The following is a 25,368-nucleotide window of genomic DNA, read 5'->3' on the forward strand; positions in this document are numbered from 1 at the left end:
CGCTACTAGCTATTTGAGCCTCAAAGTGACAGCCCACACTATAAGCCAACTCTCATAATTAACTGGGCTCCATGTGAGGACACAATGACTATATTAGAGGTGATGCAATGGAAAGTATTAAAGATTTGTTTCTTGCATTTTACACAGGAAATACCAGTAATAGTATATGGGTCACTTTAGATGCCTGCCACTAAAATCACAAATGGTGCTTTACTTTGTCAAATTCCATTGGTTTCAATATTAAAATGCAGTTTAAGACAAATTAAACATGAACTAATTTGCATAGGAACAACCTGCTCCAGTGGCAACACGCAGGGGGTGTACATGCACCCCGATTGGCCGAACTCACCACTTAGGCGATGGGCAGGAGGGGCAGGCAAGAGCTTCAGGGAGTGGCTGCAGCGATTGGCCAGTGCTTGCTCCCATAAAAGGCTGCAGGCACTCCCCCCGCCCTCCTGGGTCTGCAGGATCGCCCACAGTCGGTGGGACTGGTCACGGGGAGGTAGAGAGGGGGGCATGTGCCCCCCTTAAGATGGCACCAGTCGCCCATGACCTGCTCTCCAAGTGCTTGGCACCTCATTAAAGCTGGTTGCTAGGGTTGTGCAAAGCTTCAGAAGCTGATTCTATTCGGAGATCTGGCCCGATTCAGGGACAAATCTCTGAATTCGAATTGACCAAGTAAAAGCTCTGAATCTATTTCATAGTAGCTAGGGTCGGAGGGACCTGAACAGATCATCTAGCCTGACCCCCTGCCACAGGCAGGAATGAATGCTGGGTTCACAAGACCCCAGACAGGTGATCATCCAACCTCTTTTTGAATTTACCCAAGGTAGGGGCAAGGACTTCACTAGAAAGTTGGTTCCAGATTCTGGCTACCTTAACTGTAAAACATTGCCTCCTGATCTCTAACCTAAACCTATTTGAAGCATCTGAATTGATTCAGAAAAGCTTTGGAAAAAGATTCAGCCACAGACTAAACAGGCAACTGACAGCTGCCTTCAGCTGTTGGGGTCCGGGAAGGGAAGGGGCATGGGGAAAGGAGGGACTGGGCTGGGACAAGCTGCCCATCTGGGGCAGGGGGTGCGTTACTTGAGGAGGAGGGCAGAGGTGTGTAGGATGGGGGCGTGGCAGTGCTGGGGGCAGGGGCTCTGCCCTGCTGTTGCTTGCCCAGCCAGGGCAGGGGGAGAGGGATGTGGGCATGGCTCACTCCAGGCAGAAGGGGGCAAGCAGCAGCAAGGCATAATCCGCATCCCACATCAACTGGCAAATGGTGGCAGGGCAGAGCCCCTGCTGCAGGATGATGCAGGTGCGGCAGCGCTGGGAGTGGGGGCTCTGGCCTGCCGCCACCCGGAATTCCTGCATTGCACACCACCTCCCCGCATCGGCTGGGCAAGCAGCAATAGGATATAGCCCCTGCGACTCCCCCCACCAGGGCAGAGGCAGGCACAGCCAGAGGAGCCATGGGAGAAGCCCCCATGGCTGCCCTGCCCAACCCCATATCCCACCTGGCCCCAGCCTCCCGGCACTTAAAAGGAACCCTGCATTCGCTGGGGAAATCAAGCCGGTTCAATTCCGCAGTTCCCTTTTTCGATTCGCCTGGGAGCTGGGGCGGCTCCATTCATCAGCTCAGCCACAGTGGCCCCAGCTCCCAGACAGCACAGTGCCCTGCCAAGCCGCACTGCACTCATGCCATGAGGCAGCTGCCACATGGGTGCCAGGCAGGAGTGGCATCCTCACGGCCCCATGCTGCATGGGGGGGCTCTGCCACCAGTGCCCAGAGGCCTTGATTGCCACTCCTGCAGCTAGTGAGTGTAGGGCGCTTTTTTTTTTTTTTTAAGTGCCCGGGGGGGGCAGGGGCTGGGGCCAGGCAGGGCAGTCATAGGGGCTTCTCCTGTGGCTCCCCCTACCCGGGGAGAGGCAGGCACAGTTGGAGGAGCTATAGAACTCGCAGCCGCCCGACTGTGCCTGCCTCTCCCCAGGTGATCCGAATCACCGAATCTCTCTGGATTGGTGCCGAATCTTCCAAAGCTGATTCGGCCGAATCGATTCAGGACAGTAATCCAAATCTCTGAATTGAATCACTGTCCTCCCAATCAGCCAAATCTGAATCAAATACTTCCCTATTTGCACAGGCCTACTGGTTACCTTGTTACTAATAGTATTTGCCTAGAATGCAGCACTGAAATAGAGGAGACAGTTTCAGAATGCTACTATCACACATTACAGGGGATAGCAGAGATATATTAGAAGCAACAACTGCTCACCTAAATTTGGATAAGTTCCTGATTACTGACCAAACACACTAGTTTGTATCTTATAATGTATACATTATTATGCACACACTATTTCAGCTTTACAAATTTTCAATTGTCAAGATTATGCAGATTTGCATCCAGAGAAACTCATATTTATTTGACAGAAAACAGTCTCGTTACTATTATGAGTATGGGAACCCCTTAATAAGTACAGATTCTTTCCAGCTAGAAAGATGAAAGAGATATTGATTAACTTAGTTGTGTCAACAGTGCTGCATGCCAAATATTACTTTATTTGGTATAAGTGGGTAAAAAAGTACCTTTAAAATATATTCTCCTCAAAATCAATTTTATTTTCATATAGAGCTGAACTTGTTGAGTGATAAATGAGCACTATACTTACTCCAGGGTATATACCACATTCTGAATTACCATTTCATTTATGAAGATCTCAAGATGCTTTGCTAATGGTAACTCTGCCTAACAATATCTCTGACAGGTATTGAAGTTGAAGAAGATTAATTAACCTCCAAAAATCACACAGAAAGTCTATGGCAAACCTAGGAAAGGAACTCTTATCTACTTCAGTAAAGAATTTCTATTTAAAGCATAGCATTATCCACTGCATGCAGAAAAACTCCAGGGAAACATTGACTTTAGCGTGCTACTCAGTTTTGCATGTAAGCACTTGACATATAAATATCTGCTTAATGATTTCCTGAAGAGGGATGGTGTGAAATTGAGGCCTTAGCCAGAAGACATAAGACAGTCAGCAGCTAAATCAGACCACTGAGAATTAGAAGATGAAGTTTCAACTCCCAGCTTTCTTATTGAATTGCCATGCAACTTGAATACATATAAAATACCGTGTCTTTGTTTTGTATACCTGTAACATCGTTTCCTTACTTATGTAAAAACATTTTAATAAACAGCTGAGATGCACAAGTATAAAGCATTCGTTACCTTTAATGTTTAGGTATTTTTCATATTATCTTGTCAAACATGTTTTGAATTTGCATAAAGACACTTCTGCTGTACTGTACTTAATTTGTTTCAAGGTATTACTTTTAAAATCAGTGAAGACAATTATTTAAAGCAAGCTGCTTTATGAAGGTAAACTGAAATACTGCATTTAAAAGTAGTCTTATTGAATTTAAGTTGTGCATCTGTTAGTCTGTAAATCATACAGCATGGCACAGTGTAACAGACCTTTGAAACATACTAAGAAACAGAAAACTATGATAATATAGTTTAAGCTTCATATAAAAAGCTGCAGTGAAAACAGATCATCCTGGTGCCATGTACTCCAAAACGTGCAAGTTTTTATGCACTTCTTTTCCTTGAAGACAAGATGCAGCTAAAATAGCAACACTTTTTCTTGGGTTTTTTTCCATCCTTACATAATTTAGATTTGGGGCAAGGCTTTATTCTACTAATGATTTCAACCCCTTCCTCCAACTGTTTGTTTCAAACAGCATGTCAGTTCATATTTTACACCATTTATACCTATTTTCCTTTCAGTCAACTTTGATTTGTTCAACATATACTGAAATTTACACTTCAAAATACTTGAAGCATTTCTGGAGTCAAAATATTTAAAATGGATAATGTTGCATATAATCAGTGACTGGAAGCAAGGCCTTCATTTTTCTGTTGCTACAGTATAGAAAAACAGTGTTTTGACTATTAGTATATGCCTTGAAGAAAGATGTTTTACGTATTTTAAACAGAAAACACTCACTGTTTACTTGACTCACAGGCTTTTATTTACATTGTCTACAGATAATTCTTTTCATGAAATGAACTGGTACATTTCATCTAAGCCAAATGAAACCATAATTTTCTTCAGCTGCCTGTTGCCTATCATTTGCTAAATTTAAAAACTTTCATCTGTTAAGTACAGCAACATTTTAATACAGAGCACGAGAATAAACCAAAAAGGTCACACATAGCATCTACTAGATGTGATTTTTACAATTCAGTAGGTGGACTTTTAAGAAGTCAGAGGCACAGATACAAGAGTAACTTGTTCTTGTGCAATTTACACTACATTTAGCAAGGAAATTAGAAAAAAAAAAGCAATAAAGTTGCAGGGTGATTTTTTCCTGCAAAAGGATTATCAAAATATTTCTACGCCAAAAACATTTCGCTCCTCCATCAGTCCCCCAAAAGCCTGTTAAAACAAACAACCCCCCCCAACAAAAGGAAAAACATGGACATTTTGCTCCGTTTGTCTTTGCGCAGTTCATTTTTACAAAAACAAATATCAAAGACTGAACGTTTCAAATAATTCAACTATTCAAATAATTGCAGATATATTGCTGTTTTGGTAAGAATGTGTTATTGTCTCTCAATATACTTACCTTGGGATGGCACCGAAGATACTGTTAACACAAACCTTTCTTAACCAAACGGAGCTCAAGAGTGACCAGGTTTTAATGCAATATTGCTAGTAAAACAAAATTTGGAAAGCACTTTAAGCCATAAAGTGTGTACAAGTTTAGAGGGAGAAGAACAATGTCTTCTTAGAAGAACACACTTATATCTCAGAATTGTATATGCAGTTTATTTACTATATGCAAAATTTAGACAGCTCAAAAATTAGCTCTTTTTGGCCCAGATTCATCTCTGATTTCTGGCTTAGAGGTATCATTCTATAATTGAAAGAAGTCTATTTGATAACCCCCTACCTTCAAAAGTAGCTTTTATCACTGTATGTCCATACAAGTCTGCCCCCTTTCTAAGAGGGGATGACAACCTTCTAACACAGGAAAGTAGTGCACCTAATACCTATTACAATAAGATAAGGCATTAGCTAAGATTCAGGAGCAGAGCTAAATATTTCCAGATTTTCTGACAGCTTTGAGACTTCAGCTGTGGAGAAAAGAGTGCATAAAAAACCTTCAAGTGGGGGGAAAGAAACCTTATTCACCCACTGTAATATCTAGCATAAGGCTGCATGTAAAGAAGCATCAAAATCCTCAGCCCTACATAGAGGTGAAAAAAAATGACACCAATTATTAACTAAACACCAAAAGAAAACCACAGCTAAGAACTCTCCTCCTACTTGCTTGGGAGGGTACTTCTAACTCTACAGCTGCACTAACTTTCCATGGTCCCAAGAGGGGTGCATCAATCAATTAGGAGCATATTGCCATGTATAATATGTTCAAATAAATAAATTAATTATCTTCCACATTCTGAAATGCTCCTTCCCATTTGTGGCAGGTAGGATTGTTTTTGGGAGAATAAACCCACACAACGAAGTAACCTGCCTCCATTACAGTTCAGGAAGCTATAAGAAATTTAACTGGACCCCCGAACACTAGAAGAAAAAAAGTCAGATAGATATTCTTAAAATAAACAAAGTATCCCCCCCCTAAACACTGCTGAATAATACTGATACATAATATCTGAAATGATAACTGGAATAATGAAACTGCATATTCACTTTGGGGGTTTATGGCTTAAAACGCTCTCCCTCTTTTGTACTGGTTTCATGAATGAACAAAGCTGCAGTTTCCCAGAAAGCAAGGACAGACATGCACCTCTACTAGCAGATTTAGCACTTCTGACCAAATAAGACACCAACTTCTTAAAAATATGCCTCATGCACTGGACTGGAATTTTGTTTTAAATGTGAACTTTAATATGCTATTTCTTTTTAGAACTTGTACGGGAACCAGAGTGGGAAGATCCAGATGATGACCTGCGGCGTCTGAAAGATACAAATGGAGAAAGCATGCAAACAAGTAAGTTTGAATTAATTTCATCATTCAGACCCACTATACTTTATTCTACAATAGTTGGAAGACAAATTTGATAGGGGCAGCATGAAAAACTGAACAAATAACCTGACACCTTTCTAGGCTCATTGAAGTTTAATACTAAAAATGTAGCAAATTTAAGGCAGAAAATATAATTCAATCCCTTAATGCAACAGTATTCACTTATAAAGTGAGCAATCAATGTATTACCCATTAAGACTTTCAAATATTGACACACTTTCAAATACCCAGTCCTTTTCTACAGGATATGCTCCTAACAGGAGGAAATTTTACCAGGAAAGATGGAAACAAAAGTTAAGAAAAAAAAAAAAGGAACATGGTAGAATGGGGAAAAAATAGGAAATCTATTTTGAAATTATGAAAAACCAACAGGTAAAATTCAACCCTTTCCCACTTCATCTCAATTCTTCAGAAATTGCATCACATTTAAATACACCCATTCTTATTCTACATAAACCCAAACCTTTCGGGTGACCGTGATCTCGATCGTCTTTTTTTGCGATCACCAGACGACGAAGATCTAGAACGACTTCGCTTCCTGCCTCTCTCAGGAGAAGACGATGAACGAGAGCTTGAGTAAGATCTTTTTCTTGGGGTTGAAGACCCCCTGTAGGACCTGGAGCTGGATCTTTATTGATTAAGAAATAAATCAGATTTAATTCTTGTATAATATACAGAGAAAAACAAACAAAACAACAAAAAAACCCAAAAAGTCTATAACAGAGATCAAATCCATGTAGTACGTGCTGTAGCAGCTAACAAATATGGGTCTATTTTGATACTTACTCCTCCTTAACTAATAATGAATAAGACCTTTTAATCTCAATGGAACTTGTCTGTAGTTTTATTAGTTGTGCTTTTCAAAATATGGGGCTGTAGACTAGTGGTTTGGGAGTCTTATTTCAGTTATTCAGAATTAAGATTTGTTAAATAAAAGATACAATGGGAGACCAACTATAAGAGGACCTTACTCTTGCTAAATACTTCAGTTTACAGAATGAAAGAGATTAGGAAAAAAACAAATCAAGTGCAAGCAATTTAGAAACCTGTTTCACTTTACCATTTTATATATTATTTTATGAATCAAGGCTATTCCAAAAATAAAGCGACTAAAACTGCAAGAGTTTGAAGACCTGAAAAATACTTGTGTCTACCCACCAAAATTTGCCTGCTTGATTGTAACTGAGCAGAAATGTTAATAAAATGGCATGCATGACACTGCTATCCAGGTATTGACAAAAACAAAAAAGTTCCTCCCCACAGACACACACACAACACGCACACTTGTGGATTTAAAAAAAGGTTGTCAGACATGATGATAAAAAGGTAATTTAGAACTTCCTGGCTGTAAGCCTAATGTTAAATCCACCACACCAACAGGACTTAGTGCATACTTTTCTGCAGAAATGTTTTCAGTGTATATAGAAGTGTTTCCCACATTTCAAGCAGTTGAATGTACCAGGAAATATTAATTCCAGTTTTTAAACAACTGCTACAAACTAAACATTACAATACTTCTGCAGTGAACATGTCAAATACTGTCAAACATTTAGTTTTCTCTGTTTCTACTTCACTTTATATTACCTGTTCAAATGATGCTATGCTGAAATTCAGAGCTCAACATTTGGGCAAATGCAGCCAATACAGATGGTAGTACAGAACTACCAAGCAGACAAACCAGAACTGAAAGGCCATTTCGCAGAGGCTTTATGCACACTTCCGCCATTTTCCATTCAAGAGAAAAGAGAGTTCCTGGTGATACTCCATGCTACAGGAGGATCGCGTTAGCAAAAGTTTGTGCCATGCAATGATTGCATGCTAGGCTGCCCACCCTGATCCAAATTTCCCTTTCTGCAATCAAACCCAACTTCTTTCAGAGCACATGGATACTCCACTTGCATGGAAAAGGGATGAATTTGCCATCTACTGCAAAATAATTCTGCCTACAAGGAAGCCTCAGTGAAGAAGGATCACAAAGAATACCAACTGATGTTGCCTCCTATGCATGGTTCAGTACTTGCCATATTTTAAAGAAAGGCTAACTCAGATTTCATTGTGCCTATATGGACAATACTGGGCCAAATCTGCTTGCCTGAAGCACATGAATTGCTTCAGTGACTTCAGTGAGGCAATTCACCTAAGAAGTTGAGCAGTAATTTCATATATCCTTCATGTTTGCAAATGCAATTTCAACAGTTTTGTCTAACAGGAGTTTAGCGATATTACCATGAAACCCTAAAATAAAAAGAGTGTGTATTACTCTTTTTTTGCATTTAGTAGCCAAAGAGGAAACAGTAAATAAAAGTACAAGAATTATTTTAAGCATAAACAGTCAGATTTAACTTGCTTTGAAGTATTGCAGAACTGTTATCAACTTGCATATCTTTAGACCAGAGGAATCCTCACAGAGGGGCAAACTTGCATACTGAAGAATAATTGTTTATTTAATAGTGGTTACTTCTTGGACTTCTGACACTGGCAATATCCGACTTCCAAGGTGAAACTGAGTTAAATGCTCTTCCAGTGTCAAAGTAATTTTCTAATGAAATAAACAAGCAGTTTCTTCTGTTGCTTTTTAATTTCTCTCTGCAAAGCAGAGAGAATGCTACCTCATTCACCTTGATTTCGACCCACGAGATCTAGAATGTTCTCTGGAACTGGAACGAGATCTTGATCTGGAACTGGAAGAGCTTCTTGAATGGGACCTGAAACAACATGGAAGATTTTTTTCCAGTACTTGAACACGCTTATAAAGCACGAAGACTGTTGTAAAATGACATTTAGAATAAAACTAGTTCTTAATGCTAGTTCATTTTTGAAGTTACATTAACTTTCTTTCATTATTTATGGAGAGCCAGCACTCTCTCTTACCTTATATTACAGCATATGGGCCAAGATGCATGAAAGAAGTTCTAGGTCCTTTGGTTTTTGCTAATGCGTTATCTGGCTATCTTTTCAAACTTATTTTTAAATGCTGACTAATTTTAAAATCTATTTAAATACTAGGTCTAGTCAGAATTTCATGGTATTATAAAGTGGTGTAAGTTAAGGCTTTTATGCAAGTTAAAGTTTTTATCAGGTTTTCTATCAGAGTACTAAAAGTTTCTTAGAACTATTAAATTGTGAAGTAGAACTTATTTGGTAAAAATCAATAAAACAATTGCACAACCATTATTTCATGAATTCAACTCCAAACCCTGTCATTTGAGCCTCACTGGGACACTGCAAGCTTGAAGTGTTGAAGTATATTAAACTAAGAGTTATAGGGCATCTCTACAGGTGACAGACCTCTGCTCCAACAATTGCTAATTCACGTACATCAGAGCAGATTCGATTAACAGAGCAGACTTTATTAATGCTCATTAGTACACTCCAGCAGCTTCTGCGTCACGTGTATTCAGGGTCCCCATGTCTCAACATGGTGGCGGGGAGCTTTGCATCGAACAAACTTTAACTAAAGTGCTCCCGCTGCCATTTTGAAGTGTGGGATGCTGAATATATGCGATGCTGTGGGTGCTTTAATTACAGCAGATCTCGGAGCAGCTCTAATTAAAGCACAGCCCCCATCGCCACCCCACCCCAGAACACGTGTATAGGAGCCCCTAGAGCCTGATATATTTTTCTCTAGGTAGATTTAAAGGATTTATTTTCAAGTGTATTTGTGTGATGGAATTATTTTGCTAAAATATTGAAATCAGATATTACCTATAACCTAAATAGGTACAATATTTTCCAAACTGGTGTCTCTTTAAAATGCAAAACACAAGAGGCACATAACAATGATATCATGCTTGAAGTAATGATTTTGAACAGAAGGCATGATGATTTTTTCAAACACCATTTGAAAAATTCATTCTGCACCTCTCAATGTTACTTTTACCTACATCCTCTTCATCATGCTACACACAAACAGGAGTCTGTAATTTTATTTCTGGCCAGAAAAATATGTACATTAAAAAAAGAATCCTTTGAAGAGCACTAAAATTCCTTCCAGACACACAATGTATGTTCATTTTTATGAAATATAAATCTAAGGTGGTGCATATGGAGTGAAGTATCTAACAAGGCTACAACCAAAGAGACTCCAGAAAATTCCAGATAAATTAAGCTTTCCCTCAGTGTTGAGGTTTGCAAATTAGCAAATGAGTTCATATTTTCATTTGATTTGAAGTTCAGGTTTTTTGTAGTATGCTAGACAAGATTTGTATTCTAGTATTGCCCACATATGCAGCGTACTGTCCAAACATAGGACAACACAGGCCTTTTGTCTGAGCTCACAATATCTTGCTTTACCTTCGAGAAAACATGTAATCAAAAAGCTATATATTTTTGAAAAAAACTGCCAAGAGTCGATTATTTTAGTTATCTTTATTTGCTTAGCTCCTTGTAGGCATTATGGCAGATGTGAATAAAAGGTATTTGAAGGAAAGGAAAGGTCTACAGCATGAAAGGAGGTCTGAAAATGATTGGGAAAGAAGCAGACAAAACAGGAGACAGCTGTTAGCATAGCTAGTAAAAATAAATTGGCCAAAAAACGTAAGGCAGCAAGCAGAGCACTTAAGGTAGACAAGGAATATTGCAAAGTGCCATGAAGAGAGGAGAAACTTGAACTTTATGCAGTAGAATGGGGAAATTCAAAACATAAATTATGACTTGCATATAAATAAGCAGCAGAATGACTAAGCTTAAAGTGATGTCTTATGTCTGAATTAATCTTGCTTTGTTACTTCCAAGGCACTTAAAATAGCTTAGCTCAGAGTAACTAAACAGTTCAATGATGTGCCCAGAGCTGGCATATTTATTTACAACATGACATATCCATATTCTTTATATGTGATAAGAGCTTTTATCTGTCCTCCTCAAAATCCATACATGCCCACATTCAAATCTCAGCCAAGATCATCACCTGGACCTGCTGCTCTGACATTACTGTCCTCTTATTCCCTCCCTCAACTTCCATTTCTCACCAAATTAAGTTCAAGTTTCTTGTCTTTATGTTAAAGGAATTTTCCAACCCTGCCCTTTCATGTTTTGAATGCTTTACCTTCAGCTTTGCTGTTTAACAGCCCGTTTACTGCAATTGTGAACCTCAGTACCCTGATAAAGCATGCATTTCCTATACTCACCAATAAGCCAACAGGCCTTCAATTACCTGAGCAAACACATCAGGTTTCATTTTTCATAAACTCTGGTGACTTAGCTGTCTCATAAAAATTAATTCACTAAAATAAAGTGACAAACTAAAGGAAGTTCCCAGATTTAGAACTGGTAAATAGAAGGCTGCTAGGACATGTTATCTACCTGTGTAAACTGAACATGTAAAACAGTTATATTATTTTACTGAAATTGTAAGTCAATCAAGAATAAAAGATGTAAAAATAAAGAAGTTAGATACTGACATTTTGCCTGGCGTTACCCTTGACCTGTACCCGTTTACCTGGACCTAGACCTTGAGCTTGAATGGGAGGATGAGCGTGATGAAGATCGTGAATGGGAAGATCGAGACTTAGAACGACTGCGCCTGTCGGATTTCTTTTTTTTATTAGCGTCTTCCTCCTCACTGGCATCAAGGTTGTATTTTGAGAGATCAGCATCATCTTCGTCTTCATCCTACAAAATACAGAACCTTAATTTTGTTTGAAGATTTAAATAGGAAGAAAATGTACAGAAAATAGTTTTTGTATTTCAACCGTTGTCTTCATTTGAAAGCACGATGTTCACTAGCTTTTATTCTATAGCAGTAACCACTACATAAGCTAGTTCTTAAAAAACTCTTGATAGCCAAATAAGCACTGACTGCGCGCTGTTGAAAAGCAAACTGTTACCGAACACGTGGCCTTAAGAAAGATCCTCAAAAACCTCCCTTATTAGTATATAACATAGCCAACCATAATGGTAGCATTTGTTACTGAGGTCCAGTAATTGTCTTAAGAGTTTTAAAAACAGAAACAAGACTTTATATTTGGTAAATGCCTAGTAGCAGTCCCAGATTGGGCTGAAGGCTACCACACTGCAGAACTAGGGCCTAAATGTGCCAAAGACCTCCTCTTATTCTAAGAATCACCTTGTGAGGTGTCAAATTCACTCTGCCCCTTGGCCAGATCTTTACTGTGGGGCTTCTTGCAGTCTACATATGTACGTGGTATAGGGGTCAGTGCAGCCTTCACTTGGCCATAAAAAAGACATGTTACCAACCAGGTTCTATTCCCCCATTTTTGTGGCATGCCCTGCCCTGCCCTGTTCTAGGCCACATTACATAGCTCTGGAAGATTTAAATTGACACCCTTATTCTAAGATGGGGCAGAGGCAGGCAAAGTCTGGCCCATGGGCCATACTGGGCCTGTGGCAGACTCCATTTCCCAGAAACCCCTGCCTGCGCTGCTGCAGCTGGTTTTCATGGGGACCTGAGGAGCAGCTGGGTAGTGACAGCCCAGAGCCAGGGATTCCATGGAGACTGGCCCTAGCAGCACTGGCAAGGTGCATGGCTGGTAGGGGAGCTGCTCTGGGGCTGGGATCCTGCGGCAGTAACAGCATGATCTGGAGCTGGGGCAAAGCTGCAATCCACTTCCACTGCCCTGCTGCTCCTGGGGTATCCACAGAAACTGGCTTCAGTGACATGGGCGGGGCTGCTGGGAAACAGTGGATCCAGCCAGCAGCCAGACTCCATGCTGCCCACCCCCATTATAAGACATTCCACTGGCTTGGATGATCACTGTATAATACTAACTCCATGCATATGTCCTTGCAGGATAATGGCCTGAAGGAACAACTATTATGGATTAAAAGGAAAATAATTGCAGTTTAGAACCATTTTTTGCAACTTTTTAGCAAAAATAAAGCTAGCATCATTTAACAATAATCTCACGCATGTAGTACTAATTGCCACATGGCCTGAAACTGCAGCTGAATTATCCTGCTTAAGCATGGGGAAGCCATCAATCCACACACTGTGTGTGGATTAACTGGTTTCCCAGGCTTAATCAGGGTAATTAAGTCACAATTTCAGGCTATCCTCAAGCAGTGGGCTAAACGATTTTGGCAGGCTTACTTAAATAAAAAAACCCCAAACAAACCCAGAAAACAAAATAACTTACCAGTAAACAGAGAAAAGGGCAGGAAACCCTGAAGTCTTGGAACATGATTGGGGGGGGGGGGGGGGGTGGTCAGGGCTGCTCACAGCAGGAGTTGCGGAGGCTGCAGGCAATACTGTGGTTCTGAGCCACTGGTGGCAGGCAGCTGGGTGGCTGCACCCTGCCCAGAGCCCTGGACCAGCTGCATGTGCACAAGCCAGGGCAGGGCAGCGCTCCACAGACTACAGTGCAGCCCCCTGACTGCCTGCCACAGCTGATCTGGGACCACAGTGCAGCTGCCTGCAGCCTTCATGTTTCCTGCTGTGAGCAGCACCCCCTCGCCCGACCCGTTCTATGCTTCAAGACTGCAAGGCTTCCTGCCCTTTTCTCAGCTTGCCAGCAAGATTTTTTTTTGGTTCTGTTTTTTGTGGTGAGGTCACCAAAATCACGGAGCCTGCCATTTTTCACAGAGCCCATCTGATTTTGTGTTTCCTGCAAAAAACATGGAACTGTGATTTGGTAGATCCCCACTAAAAGATAACTGAAGGACATTTTAGTGTACATTTTTTACATATTGTACTGGATTACAGAGATTAAAACAACTATTTTGCCACCTCAGAAAAATTCAATATGTTTTTTTTTAAACTACAAAGGAATTACAGTTTAAGTGATAAGATTCCAACAGTAGCTATTCAAAGCAAAGCAGCAGATGTCAGGCTGACTTGTCTTCAATTAATCTTTTTTTAACCCCAACTCTATCAAGATGCACATGTGTTTGGAGTGAATAATTTAGCAATTGCTTATATAATGTGCAACAATACTGAGATAAGAACAGCAAAGAATAAGGCCTTCTACTTATAAACTACATTACAGTAACTACTCAAGGCATGTTGGTAGCAAAAGGAATTTTACCTCGTCTAATTTGTATTTGGAAAGATCCTCATCCTCATCTTCATCCTCTTCTGCTTCAGATTCTTTATCTTCTACTTCCTTCAGGATAGATGCAGGACCAACTGGTTTCCCTCGGTATTTTTTCTTTTTGCGACCAAACTGATCACAAAGAAAATTTATTTAATAAGAATGTGGTTTTCCAATACTTAGTTTAAACCATCCTAACAAAAGTAACACTTGTAATAATAAGTATCCTCCTAAAAGCTGATAGTTCATAAGACATATATGCTATATTTAAGATTTTCCCAATCTTAACTTCAAATACAATCAAAATACACTGATGAAGGCAACTGGTACCATGAAACATTAGTTGAATGCACTGAATAAATGCTCAAATAATCTATCTCGGATGCAAATTGAAAAATTACATGCATATCTACGGATAGTCTTACAAAGTCACCAAAAATATGGATGCGAGAAAGCCACATTTACAGATGAGCTTTGTAACTAGCTTCACTTGATTTGCGAAGCAATACTGAATATGTCTGTTTAAGGTGTGTAGGAAATCTGAAACTTATTGTGAAAGCAGTTAAATAAATTATTTTTGGAGTTAATTTCCATCATGGTAGAAAACAAAACAGCTGCTCACTCCATCAACTTGATATTAATTCTAGGGCGCAAATCATTCAACAGAATGTGCAGCTTAGAAGACATGTACAACAAGCTTCTCTCTAACCAGAACCAGGGATGCCAAGTTAGTTTTACAAGCAGATTTCCCAGGCACATGCAAATGTCATTATCTACATTCCTCTATTATATATAACCTTACCTCAGGGTGGCCAACTTATAGTATGTGTGCCATAAGTAGCATAGGCAGCCTCTGCATAGCACATGGCAGACTGGGGAGGGGTCGGGCAACACAGAGGCAGATAGGGCAGGGAGCAGAAAACAGTAGCAAATCAGGCAGGGAACACAGGGCAGGGAGCAGAAAGCAGAGCAGCGGACTAGGCAGGGAACAGAAAGCAAAGTAGCCAATCAGGTAGCGAAAGGGGATTGGAGTGGCACTCAGAGAGTGTGTGGGCTAACTTGTAGCATGCAGGCCAAAAGGTTGGCCCCACTGTCTTACCTCATCATATTCCCCATCCGATTCTTCACGTTCTATGTACTCAACATTCTCTCGTTCATTAAAACCTCCTCCATATCCTGCAAAAAGGTAGTAAGATAAATTACAAAATAATGTCTTAGACTGTGTTAACTCAAAGTCTTTAGTAAATATTTATGCTTATGCTAAATATATTTAAGTCAACAGTAAAAGTTTCTTACTACACAAATCATAAAGAAACCTATATAAGGAACATAATGCAATTTCATTATTTCCATTCAAACTGTTTTCACTCCCCTGTGTCAAAAACAGTTCCTTACATATCAAATTGCAAAAACGAAATAACTGTTGAAAGAGACAGCCCACTGCTGTTGTTTTGATGATTATAGCCCTACAGCCACCAATTACACAAAAGGGCTATGATGAAGCTACAAATGTATAACAAATCCCCACAGTGCAGAGTAACACCGTGCTGAGCGCTGACTTCACAACTAGGCCATGCATCTCTGTTTCTCCTGGCTTAAGGCAGAAAGGAAATCTGCCCCACTATAACAATACTTCTGCCATCAAAAACTCTAATCCAGCAGGGGAATTTAATATTTTGTAGTAGCCACTTTAAGATGCAGTGGTGTTAAAAACAACCCTGAGGAAGATTGCACGCGACAGCTGCTGCTGCTCCATGTCTGGCCACTCGTTACCCACACACCCGCTCGGCAGCACGCTGCTCTGTGTCCGGTCACTGTGGCTACAATGATGCAAAATGATTGAAAATCCCTGCCCTAACCTAATTTTGCTAAGCAAAGCTTGGCATAGGGCATAATCTAGCCCTAAAATAAGCAAATGGGAAGGGAAGGCCACTGTCTTCTTAAGACTGGGCATTAGTTGAAATAATTGTGCTTAAGCAAAAATGTCATTGATTTGTCCAGGTTGCCTGGTAAAAATTCCATGTCCAATTTTTTTTTTTTAAAAAAGCAAAGCCTTATGTCAATTCATAAAATAGAGTTGGAAGGGACCTCGAGTTTATTTATTCCAGCTTCCTGCACAGAAGTAGGAGACACTATCCCTAACCATCCAAGACAGATATCCATCAAACTTTTTTCTAAAAATCTCCACTGCAGGAGATTTTACAATTTTCCCAAGAAACATGTTCTACTATTCTTTGAGTTAGGAAGTTTTCTCAAGATTTTATCTAAACCTGCTTTGCCGTCATTTAAACCTTGTTTATACCTTGTTTCATCCTTTGCATGGCAAGGAAGAAGTTGTTCTCTGTGTTTTTTATGGCACCCTTTGGAATATTTGAAAACTGTTATATTGTTCTGCCATAATTTGATGTGTTTACTTGGGATAAAAAGAGTTTTAACTCTACTTCTCATATTTTGCATTGTAACCCCTTCATCATCTTTTCTGCTCACCTTAGAGTGACCTACCATATTCCTTTATTACTGGCAATATAAAATCACAGGGTTGCAAGAGGACTGCCTTAAGAGATGCCCTGATGAAGGCAGGATTTTCTCTGCCTATACCACTGCAGCCCAGCGTCAGTCTTACCAACACTTACAAATAGCCAGTTACAGATTCTGTTCTCATTATGTTGCACAGACAATATTGCCTAACTTTTGTCGGTAAGTCTCAAAGCACTCTGCAAAGGGGACAAACTGCCACTAAATTGTATCTACCCAAATTTAGCTTCCCTATAAAAAAATAAGTCTCTTCCTTCCATATCATTAGTGCCATTTGCAAAAAAAACCCTCCTGGAATCTTATCACGGGTATTTTGATGTACCAAATGTCACTAGTGCAGCCAAATACTGGCCACAAAGAGAACAATGATTCAAGAGAAGAATTAACATAAGCAGGCAAATTTTAAACAAAGATACTCTTTATGTAAATAAGCTAAGTAAAAGTAAATGGACTGAACTTTTTGTCCTACAACTGAATGATAAGCAATTAAAACGGGTTCTAAATTATCTTTTTCCACAACTAAGGAGCCCTTGGAATACAAATCCCTCAGAAATTTTGCACATTGCTTGTTGTTCCCATTGTTTTCTGATGCACTCAGAAAGAGTGCTCTGAACTGCTCATTTTAATTTTCAACTTAAATTTCTGCTACAATTTATTGTGGTTTATAAAGTATGTATGAAGTTGCATGCATTTTCAATGCTTACTAGGAAAAAAATGTGAATCCAATTTAGTTTCCAGAACTATAAGTTTTGAAAGAAACTGAAGAGGATAAATTGTACTTTTTCTTCTAAGGAATAAATTCACCATTCTATCCTCTTCTCAATACCCTAAACTTCCTAAATAACAGTGCATATATTTTAGTCACTAAGTCACCTAGTCAGGTGCACTATACCACACATGGGTGTCTGGTGCCTTTTGAGTTGGGGGCGGGGGTCCCCCAGCGGCCAATGTTGCTTATCATAAAAGCAGCCACACCCCTGCGGCCACTTCTGGAAGCGGCATGGCCAATTTTGCTGGCCGATGCTTGCAGGGGAGGCACTGGTGTTCTCACCTGCCCCCCTGCTAAACAGGGAACGAGGCCAGACAGGGGATGCATGTTCACCCCCATGCACCCTCTTAAGTGTCACCCCTGGTACCACAATTACAACGTAGTCAGAGAATCCCTTTAGACCATGGCTGTGACCCTCACGCCATTAAAACAGGTTCCATTGCATAATGCAGTTATGAGTTTAAATGTATTAGAATGGGACCAAAGCCTTAGTCTGTTCATGAATGTTCTAGTCCAGTCCACACATCACACTAGAAATCTGTTGTAACCTATTCCTGATTGTTATAATTCTAGATTGGATGGACCCTATAGTTCACTGCTGTTCAACCTTTCTGGACTCAAGGCACCTCAGAAAATGCCAGTGCTTAGCTTTCACTTGTGCTTTGCTTACAGAAAAAGAATAGATCTATTCTTCTGTTGAACAAATTCTTTATAAAAGCTCATTCAAGTATTTTAAAACACAAATAACTCTTACCTGTCCGTTCCTCCAACTTTGCATACTTCGGGGTATTACACATATTACATTCTGATCTTCTGGCCCAATTCACATTACCACAACTTCAGAGCGGAAAAAAAAGAGAACGTAAGTATAGAATACCATATTCCTATTACAAATTTAAGGGGTTGAAAACTAAGCAACATTGCAGGATAAAAAAATAAAACAAGCAAACATGAAACTTAAAAGTGAATTAAAATAAGTTTCCCATGTTTTTAGTTCACTACATTAAATGGAGCTCCATATAAGTAATGTTTAATGTTGCAGCACTTCAGCACATAAAGATGTCTTTGGGAATTCTGCCAGCATGCGGACACAGTAGCGAATCCAAAGTGCCCCAAGGGAGGCATAGGTATAAAATGCACAAAAGTCTAAAAAGCAAGTCATTTAATAGTAGTAACATTGGTCTCATATGATTAAGTAATGTTATTTTACCTGTAACAACCTCCAGGATCCCTTATATATAAAGAAAGAGTGCTTAGATAACAAAATGGCCATCGAGGTCAAAGAGTAAACAAAGGCACAAAAAGCAGCACAACATGGAGAAGGAGAAATAGAAGAGTATGGGTGATATCTGATAGGCACAAAGGGGCAAATGTAACTTGTAAAGCTCACATTTACTTAAAACAAACTAAAATTCAACATTTTCTAGAGATGGAAAAAATGTCTACTAGTTATATGAATAAACTGAAGAAAAAACAAATGCCTACATAAACAGCCATCCCTTGAGGACAGAATGAGTGCAGAACTCAATTCGTTTCAAATGCTCTCTGGATATAGCCTTTTGTATAAGGGAGGAGTAAAAAAATCCCTTTAAAGACAGGGCAACGTAGCATTTAATATTTTTTCAAAGAAACTTGAGTAAAATTTGATAGTTACTGAATTTCCCTTTCTACTACTTTGCAAGTGGCATGTACAGAACTGAAGAGGAAGACTAATGGTCACGGAGCAAATCCACAGCTTTCAAGTTTTGGAAAATACTCTACAGTCACTACATTTCTAATATCTGGAGTAAAGTAAGAGAGCTCAAAAACATTTATGCCAGTGATTCTGACCTATGCTTGAACACATACACACAAAAATATCAGTTTGTGCTCTCACCAGCAAATAAACCTATCTGCCTCAAGGTGCAGGAGATTGAAGACAAAAAGCTAGCAAAATGAATGCTTTAAAAGGTTAAAAAAAACAAAAGGCAACTGGAGACTGTCCTATTTTCTTGAGTACATACCACACAACTCTTATCAGCTCTACTTGGAGCCCAAATTCTTAGATTAGAAACATTTTGCATATGCAATTATTCCAAGTCTACCAAATACTTGGACTGGTCTACATTTCAATTTTATGACATATGCAGGTTCCTGTAATTGCATACAGCATGTTTTTGTTTACTTATTGTAATTAACTTTCACTGGGTTAATACTTCTTTGGGTTACATACAGCAAATGGGTGGACTCAGGAAACCTAGGCTCAGGAAATGGGCGGACAAGAACCTGATGGTGTTAACGCCAAAAAATGCAAGGTTCTCTGCCTTAGGAGGAAAAACCTGCAGCATCCTTATAGGCTCGGCAGTGCTACGCTGGTTAGCACTACAGACAAAAGGGACTTTGGGGTCATGATTGACCACAAGATGAACATGAGCCTGCAATGTGATGCTGCAGCTAGTAAAGCAAGCAAAACGCTAGCTTGCATCCACGGGTGCTTCTCAAGCAAATCCCAGGACATCATTCTCCCGTTGTACTCGACCTTGGTGAAACCGCAGCTGGAGTACTGCGTCTGGTTTTGGGCTCCACAATTCAAAAAGGATGTGGAAAACCTTGAGAGAGTCCAGAGAAGAGCCATGCGCATGATCAGAGGTCAGGAAAACAGACCTTATGATAAGAGGCTGAGAGCCATGGGACTCTTCAGCCTGGAAAAGCACAGGCCCAGGGGTGATCTGGTAGCCACCTATAACTTTACTGGGGTGCTCACCAGGATCTGGGGGAACATCTGTTCACCAGAGCACCCCAAGGGATGATGAAGCTGAACAGTCACAAACTCCTCCATGACCATTTCAGGCTGGACATAAGGAAGAACTTCTTTACTGTCCGAGCCCCCAAGGTTTGGAATAGGCTGCTGCCGGAGGTGGTTCAAGCACCTACTTTGAATGCCTTTAAGAGACATTTGGATGTTTATCTTGCTGGGATCCTATGATCCCTGCTGACTTCCTGCCCCTCGGGCAGGGGGCTGGACTCAATCTTCCAAGGTCCCTCCCAGCCCTAATATCTATGAATCTATGAAATGGGAATCAAAAGTAGTAACCAGGTTTCACAGGCTGTAAAAATCATCTACACTGTAAAAACTGAACAATCAAAATTAAGTGTGGTCCAACGGACCTTTGTAAAAACACTTTCAGAAAAAATTAAATTGTTGAAATTTTAAACATGAATATTTTGGGGGAGAAATAGCTCTGAATTTATTTGTATTCAACACTTATTTTTCCACACCTTCCAAATATTTAATAATGCTTCAGAAAACTATAATAAAGTATGTTTTATTCCTATCTCTTAGTCAGAAAAAAATTCATTCACATATGGCAGACTTTAGCAGTGAACTAAGTGTCCTGCAGTTAAATGGACAGTTTAAGGCAGGCTGGCAAGAAAAACTTTGAATCTTATGCTTAACTACAAACTCATGCTGTCTTTAGAAAGAGGTATTTATTAAATATTGGTTGATCTGCAGACAAATTTAAAATGAATGCTAATCTAATGATAAACCATACAAAACACTTAAAAAAATCACTTATAATTTAGGGCTCCAATTTCTCTTTCCTAATCAGTAAAGACCACAGCTATTTGATTCCATCAGCACCATAATGCAAGATACTATTATCTTTAATCCAGTTAATCATATGCACACTACAGATTATTTTACTATTTCAAATTGGGCTTACGTTTTACACTGCCAGTCATTTGCACTGAAAAGGCCACGGCTTTTCTCAGCAAGTGTCTTCCCTATTTCAGTCCCACCAGCTTTCATCATCTTGGCTTCAGTTGTTTTTTCTGAAAGTAGATTTAAAAACAGTTTTCAATAAATCATTTTCTTATAGATGTAGTATTTCATTCATGTTAGGGGGAAGAGGAGGAGTCTATTCAGGAAAGATAGTCACCTCGACCACATCTGTTACAGCTTGTTCTTCTAGCAAAGTTAACATTTCCACACCTGAAACAAAGGAAATATATTTGCATGAAACATATCTCAACACATCTGGTTGGTTTTTTTTTTAAACAGAGGGAACAGAGGAAAAGGATGGAAGTAGTAATCAATGTTGGGAAAACATTTAAGAATATAGTATTATAGAGTTTTCTTTTTCTTGCAACCTGAGTGTGCTGTGCCTGGCTTCCTCTGATCAAAGAATGTCAGCTTGTCTGACTTTATCCCAATTACATAGGTGGTCCAATAAAAGATACCACTCTAAGAGATCCTTGCCTTCTACAATCCGAATAATTTCATTCTGTACTAGCATGCAAGTTTCCCTAACTTGATAGATTTTAATATTAACTACAAGAATTAAGTTTATTAAAGTAGAATTACTGCACAAACTATCTGAGAACACTTTTATCTTGGCAAGCTATCTTTAAGAGGCCGAATGTTATTTTCTAAAGTGCTGGAAAACTAGCTTAAATAGTGTATTTAGGGTTTTTTTGTTGCAAAAAAAAATAGAGGAAAACAGAAAAAAATCCCAAAGCATTAACACTTTCAGTTTTTGCCCACTTTCACAGTAGTAACACTGAATAACTGTAAACATCTAGCACGAGTCAGTATTTTTCTTTATTATGTTGATTTAGATACCTATATAACTCTTTAAATATAAATCTCAAACACAGAGCAACTCTCAAGTACTATAAAAAGGACTGAAGACCTTCCATGTTTCATAGTAGAAGTTTACTTCCATATAGGGGTGCACCAATATAGATTTTGGGAACCAATACCAATAGCCGATTTTTAAGAAGGCATATTGGCCGATAGAGCTGCACGCAGCTGGTAAGTCCATTGTGGTGGAAGGGGAGGGGGGAGGGAAGGGGCATTGGGGGGGGAATCAATGCCTTCTGTGGTGAGGGAGGGAGTGGGGGAGGGGCAGACGCTGCCCAGGTAGGGCAGGGCAGAGCCTTGGCTTGTCTGGGGCCTGCTGCTGCTTGCACTCTGCGGGGGCGGGGATGACACAGACTGCAGCTGGGGCACTTCTCGTCACCCCGGGCCCAGCCCCCGCAGAGAAGAGCCTGGTGGCACCCTCCACTGCAGCCTGCTCCACACAGATCCAGGGGCACCCCCCCCGTGCCCTCCTGGGGTACAAGCAGCAGAGGGAGCTGCCCCCCTTCCCCGTGCCCCCGGAACAAGCCATGCCTCTGTTCTGCCCTACTGCAGCTGGGTAGTGTCTGCCCCTGTCCCCCTTCCTCCCTCACCATGGGGGGGGGCATTGATCTGCCCTCCCATGCCCCTTCCTTCCCCCCCCCTCCCCTTTCACCACAACAGACTTACCAGCTGCATGCAGCTCTCCACGCTGCCGGGGTGTGCTCCTCACCTCTTATGTGCTGCGCTGTGGCTGCACACATGGGAATTTATCAGCCAAATTATCAGCCGCATCGGGCCAATTTCTGGTACAGACAATTTTCTTCATATTGGTGCTGATACAATGTATTGGTGCACCTCTACTTCCATACGTACTTAACTATATAATTTGTGACCTAGCTCCTGGGATTTATTTCATATGAAGTCTCACTGACGTTAACCTGAACTTCAAAAAGGCCCAGGGAGTTCACATGCAAAGAACAAGCTGTGGGATCAGGACTTACTTGCTCTTCTTACAATCTAGTTTGACACCTCAACCAACATTTTGTCACTTAGGAAAGACACAGTCAGTTGTGCTAATCTGAAGTCAGGAAGAAAGCAGAGCAAGGTAACACCTTAGGGCTCATATAGGCATATGAGGAGCCTGCTCCGATGCGCTGAAAATCTGGCGTGTCGGAGCAGATTTGATTAACCGTGCTCTGGGGTGGGGGCAACCTTCTGTGTCCCGTGTATCAGTGTCCCTGCACTGAAAAAATGGCAGTGGGGTGCTCAGAAATGAAACACGTTCAATGAGTTTCAGTCCAAAGTGCCCCGCTGCCATTTTTTCAGTGTGGGGACACTGACACATGTGATGTGCGAGAGCCTGTAATTAGCCTGGCTTGCCAATTAAAGTGTCTGGCGCCGTCCCAGAGCACATATAAAAATGCCTGTAGAGCAGCAGTTCTCAACGGTTTTAGATTCAAATCATTCTCAGGAAATGCCAACTCTTCCTGTTTTTACTCGTTTTGTTTAATTACAGAAAAACAGTAGAGCAATTCGTCTGCTGCAAAGCCCAGAGCAGGACAAAACAGTTTGGACACTATGGATTTGGATGCAAAGTCCCTGGCTTCATCTCCTGAATCGTGCCGGTGCTACCACCGGGGCTAACGTGGCGCCGCGGCACCCTGCTGGAGAGGTGAGTCAGCCTCTCGGGGACGCCGTATTAGGAGAGGGGTGATTCTTAGCAGGCGACAGCCTCCCGGCTCAGGGGCTACGTTAGCTGCTCTTCATCCAATCAGGTAGATCCTAATTTATTTATTTTTTTTGAGAGTCAAAACCTTTGCAAAAATAGATTTTCTTTTTCTCCAAGCAGGAGCTCGATTTCTGCCACGGGAAACTCTCTGGGGAAAACCCTTCTGGTAACCCAAACTTGGGGGGAAACTCAGGCCGGCCCGGGGGGAAGTAACTGATCATTTCAGCGCCCCAATTCCCCCGGGCGATGGCCCCGCTCCTCAACCCCTCCCCCGGCCCGGAGGGCAGGGAAATAACGGGGCAAGAGCAGAGCAGGCCCGGGCTGGGGGAGGTCGGCCCGGCCGGGCCGCTCCGGGCTCCCCCCGCAAACCCCAGGTTGAGGTGGCGGATCCCGCCCAGCCGTAGGAGCGGGCCCAGCCGCAACCCCGACCCCTCCTCACTTCTTGTCCGGGCAGATCCAGTCCCCGTCGCTGACTCGGAAATTCTTGGTCGACATCTTGGGCCGCCGCGTCACGAGCCAGGCCGCGGGGGCGGGGCGGGGCGGGGCCGGGGGCTTGCGTGCGCCGGGGCTGCCCCTCGGCGCCTGACTCGCGAGGGCGGACGCTCCCCTGCCGCACAGCGCGTGCGGACCTGCGCCAGGAAACGCGCCCAAGGGCAGAGCGCGGCCGCCGGGCGGGCAGGCATTGGACTAGACACCTGGCTGCGAGGGGAGGGACGGGGAAGAGCGCCCCAGCGCGGCCGGAGGACCCCGCGGGAGAGGGGCGGTCACGTGGGCGGGGGGGGTGGGGGCTCCGCTGATGTCAGTGTCTGCAGGAGCCTTGCGACCTGCGTTCGTGCGGCAGCGGCGCGAGTGCGGGGGTGGCGAGGGGCGCGGAGACGCCTCATTGCTGCAGCAAAACCCAAGTCATGCTCAGGGAGTCTTAACTGAGTTTGGGGCTTGCTGATGAGTCATAAGAAACCAGGATCTTGTTTTTCTGCGATTAAAAAAAAATCAGTTAAAAAAAGTCACCCCAAGTCCACTTTTTTCTGTAATTTAAATGAAACACCACTAATATATAAGTATAGATATAGTGGTGTCTCATTTAAATCACGGGAAAAGATGGATTTGGGGTTACTTTTTTTCAACTGAAAACTGGGGAGTCTTTTACGTCGGAGAAAACCAGGATCCCTGCTTATGACTGCTTGCCTCCAAATATATAATTTTTCACGTTCCAAGCCAAATCAATTTGAAATCTGTTGAGTCATTCAAGAACTGCATGTGGCCCTGCTACCGGCAAACATCCTGCACCCCTGCCTGGGGCTTCAGCTGTTTCCAAATCCTTTGGCAGGCATCCTACATGCCGGCCCACGCCCGGAGACTTGGGGTTTGGACGCCACCGAGTTTTGCTTGTCTTCAGCCGTACGGCCGCAGGATCGAGCTAGGGAGGAACCTCCCGTTTCCATCAAGTGGGCGTAAAACTAAGATCTTCCCACGGGAAAAGGAAGTGGAAGGTTAACTATACATTACCTCCGTGGGTACTGCCCCATGCCAGAAATAGGTTATTCCCAGCAACTAAGAAAACCACCTTAATGGTCACAGTATTTCCCTTGTGTTTCAACTTTGATGATCTGGTTCTCGCTCAGTCACAGTGAGCAAAATAAAGTAAATAAGATTAATTTACATGCTTATTTGCATATAAATGTACAATAGCTTTTCAGAAAA

General features: G+C 41.5%; 1 protein-coding gene across 2 annotated transcripts; it reads right to left on the bottom strand.

Annotated features, from left to right (window-relative positions):
* Window positions 1-3,998: 3,998 nt before the first annotated feature.
* Window positions 3,999-24,216, bottom strand: ZRANB2 (zinc finger RANBP2-type containing 2). 2 transcript variants are annotated; one of them, XM_006269929.4, is made up of 10 exons: window positions 24,107-24,215; window positions 21,256-21,308; window positions 21,040-21,148; window positions 18,090-18,172; window positions 15,131-15,207; window positions 14,026-14,163; window positions 11,481-11,653; window positions 8,662-8,748; window positions 6,507-6,671; window positions 3,999-5,973 (listed from the first exon to the last, which is right to left on the bottom strand). In XM_006269929.4, exons 1-10 carry the CDS (start codon window positions 24,160-24,162, stop codon window positions 5,910-5,912), a joined length of 1,005 nt encoding a protein of 334 aa, XP_006269991.1. In that variant the 5' UTR covers window positions 24,163-24,215; the 3' UTR covers window positions 3,999-5,909. The 2 variants fall into 2 exon arrangements, with proteins under 2 accessions (XP_006269991.1, XP_006269992.1); XM_006269930.4 differs by lacking the exon at window positions 8,662-8,748 and having other exon boundaries at window positions 24,107-24,216.
* Window positions 24,217-25,368: the final 1,152 nt, after the last annotated feature.

Source organism: Alligator mississippiensis, chromosome 5, assembly GCF_030867095.1.
Source record: "Alligator mississippiensis isolate rAllMis1 chromosome 5, rAllMis1, whole genome shotgun sequence".
Lineage (NCBI taxonomy): Eukaryota > Metazoa > Chordata > Crocodylia > Alligatoridae > Alligator > Alligator mississippiensis.

Bases quoted from the DNA above. Each gene is read 5' to 3' on its own strand.
- ZRANB2 (XM_006269929.4), bottom strand. From the start codon at position 24,162: ATGTCGACCAAGAATTTCCGAGTCAGCGACGGGGACTGGATCTGCCCG. The intron at 21,149-21,255 runs GTGACTATCTTT...ATCTACTTTCAG, and splicing joins CTGTAACAGATGTGGTCGAG to AAAAAACAACTGAAGCCAAG. The intron at 8,749-11,480 runs GTAAACGGGTAC...ATGTTGTTTCAG, and splicing joins AGCTCAAGGTCTAGGTCCAG to GTCCCATTCAAGAAGCTCTT.